Genomic DNA, 2,652 nt, shown 5'->3' with positions numbered 1-2,652 from the left:
TTCACCTTTCTCGAAAAAGTTTAAAAGTTCAGCCATCGGTGAAGAAACTCATAGCCACGGTTTTCTGGGATGCTAAGGGTGTTCTGCTTTTTGACATTCTGGAACCAGGACAAACTGTTAATGCTAACAGACACTGCCAGAATCTTGGTAAGTTGAGAGTGGTTGTATGAATGACCTTGAGTCACTTCTGACGTCTTTTTCCTCACCTTTACGCTTCGAATAGTTTATTACCCTTAATGTGCTTAAATTTGTCAGATATTGAGGTATTTCAAAGATTAACACATGGCAGGAAGAGGAAGAAAAAGGATTTCATGATTTTATGGCAGTGCCAGTTTAAAATCATGTGAAACTACGAGCTTTTTACTGTCTCCTCTTCAGAAAATGAATCCACGAAGAAGTACAGAAAACCAAAATCTAAATTACAAGGTAGTAAAGTAAAAACAAATTCAGAACTCACTTGTTGCTTTCCTCAATCCGGGAATGCACGTCATTAGTATGGAGAATGGTGAGTTCGAAAGCGCCGCTCCAGGTCACGTGCACACACAGGACCAGCAGAACTTGAAACAGAGGTCCCATCATGACTAGACTTGTGTGGAACGTGCTAGAAGGTCCGCTCAAAGTCACAGGAGCATCGACTAGCCGGGTGTCAGTCGCACGGCCTGCGTTATGCGTGCACTGTTTTGTTTAGTGTTGATTTTTTGGGGGGAAGGGGGATTTGGGAGAGGGGGTTGTTATGTTTCGTTTTGTTTAGAGTGTTTTGTGGAGGGGAAGTGTAGACTCTAATAAATTTTAATAGAAACACGTTGACAAATTAACAGCCAATAAGTACTCTGAAAAAGAGAGGTTGATGTAAAAACAAGACGAAAGTGGATTTACAATCATATCGACACAATGTAGGAGGGCTTCGACTCTGTCTGTCAGGAACAACTGGAGCTGAGAGGAAAGATAAGGAGATTTACTCTTGGAGTTTTTACAGCCTAATTGACATAATATAGTTCGAAATGTGAGAGGCAGGTTTCGACCCTGGCCAACCAAGGCTGAGAAGGATACAACATTCCAATATTAATACCGAGATACTTGACAAAATTTCTCCCCATTAGGGAATCAAACTCGGGTCTCCCATGTGTGACGGCGAAGCACCTGACTGCTACACCACAGACGCCGGTAAGATAAGAAGACAGAAACAACAAGGAGGAATAGTAAAGAAGTAGAACCTGCTAGTTGCGCCATCTAGCCACTAGAGCTGGGCGAAGAATTGATTCCGGAACCGAACCCCACGATTAATGCATTAATGCTACGGAAGAAAAGTTCCAATTCCTTTTACGTAAACCAATGGTTACCAGTTACTTTAATTATTAAAATCTTCTTCTTTTTTTTTTTAAGAATGCATTTTTGACAAATAAAAGTTGATGCTTCGTAGTGTTCCGAAATCAAGGTTATCCTAAATCCTGAAGATGTTCGGAGTCAACCGGGTAACCACCAGAAGAAATCACATCATTCTACGGCTGGATCGGGCCGATCGCCCTACTCGATCGCCTGAAACTGAAAATAAACACGTTTGTTTTTTAGGCGATCGAGTCGGGCGATCGGCCCAATCGGCCGATCCAGCCGTAGTGGGCACCCCGTATTAGAAAGTAAGTAATTGGGTTCGGAGTCGATTCCTACGATTCCTAGTTTTCAATAATCGGGAACCTCGCCGCCCAGCACTACCAGCCACCAACACATGCATTACTGTGTTTGAAACGTGGTAAGTGAAAAAATGGTATAGATGTAACGGCCCTGTCAACAGTATTGGGTTATTTAAGAGGCAGGACCTGTGAGTTTGACGTCCATCTCCAAAAGGACCGAGCCAGTTGGGAAATCCGTGTAAAGTGTCTTTCCCAAGGACACAGCGTTAGACCGACTTGAGGCTTGAAACCCCGAGCCGGCAATCTCACGACTTCGAGTCCAGTAGACTAGCCACTAGGCTACAGACGCTACAACTTGCTAAGCATATTATGAAGATGAAAGAAAAGAGTGCTGAAATAAGAGTCTCTTTGAACTCTAATATATTACAGTGGTATGAAAGGTATGGAATAAGAATGACGACGCTTGAAAACGCCCCAAAACAACCCACGCAAAATAATACTCCTTTTAAGATTTAAATCCAGGTCATTAGCTCCCATATCCAGAACGAAACCACCTGCAATCGGCCAGAGTGTTTAACAAAATTGAATTCTCAAAACTGACAAGACACAGGCGATGATTTTTTTAATGCCAAGAGCTAAGGAAAATCAATACGGAATTGGGTTTATGTTTGTTTGTTTCATGGTCTGTTTGTTTCATTGTCTGTTTGTTGTTTTTGCCTTCTCTAAATCCATAGTGCAGGTAAAAGTAAGACAGGCAGAACAAACACAGAATGAAAAAGTAGGATCTCCCGGTGGCTTTGTAAATATTTCTTCTTTTTTTTAAAAAATCGTAGAGGGGCGGGTTTCGACCCTGCCTCCCAGGATCAATACGGGTTGAGAGGGGTAATAATAATAAATAAATGAATAAATACTACTACTAATAATAATTGTATATTAAAGAATCAAACTGACAATAATAAAGATAATGACATTGATGATGATGATGATGATGATGATGATGATGATGATGATGATGATGATGATG

General features: G+C 41.3%; 1 protein-coding gene across 1 annotated transcript in view; it reads right to left on the bottom strand.

Moving 5' to 3' along the window:
• LOC101860375 (5'-nucleotidase) overlaps positions 1-1,044 on the bottom strand; it is an 18,500-nt gene extending 17,456 nt beyond the window's left edge. The window contains exon 1 of the mRNA XM_035971355.1: positions 458-1,044. Coding sequence (XP_035827248.1) covers positions 458-579 — 122 coding nt within the window. The 5' untranslated portion in view covers positions 580-1,044. The remainder of the gene's footprint in view (positions 1-457) is intronic.
• Positions 1,045-2,652: the final 1,608 nt, after the last annotated feature.

The sequence above is a fragment of the Aplysia californica genome, unplaced genomic scaffold, assembly GCF_000002075.1.
Source record: "Aplysia californica isolate F4 #8 unplaced genomic scaffold, AplCal3.0 scaffold00001, whole genome shotgun sequence".
Taxonomy (NCBI): Eukaryota; Metazoa; Mollusca; class Gastropoda; order Aplysiida; family Aplysiidae; genus Aplysia; species Aplysia californica.
Note: the sequence above shows the minus strand (reverse complement) of the source record. Positions and strands in the feature narration are given on the sequence as shown.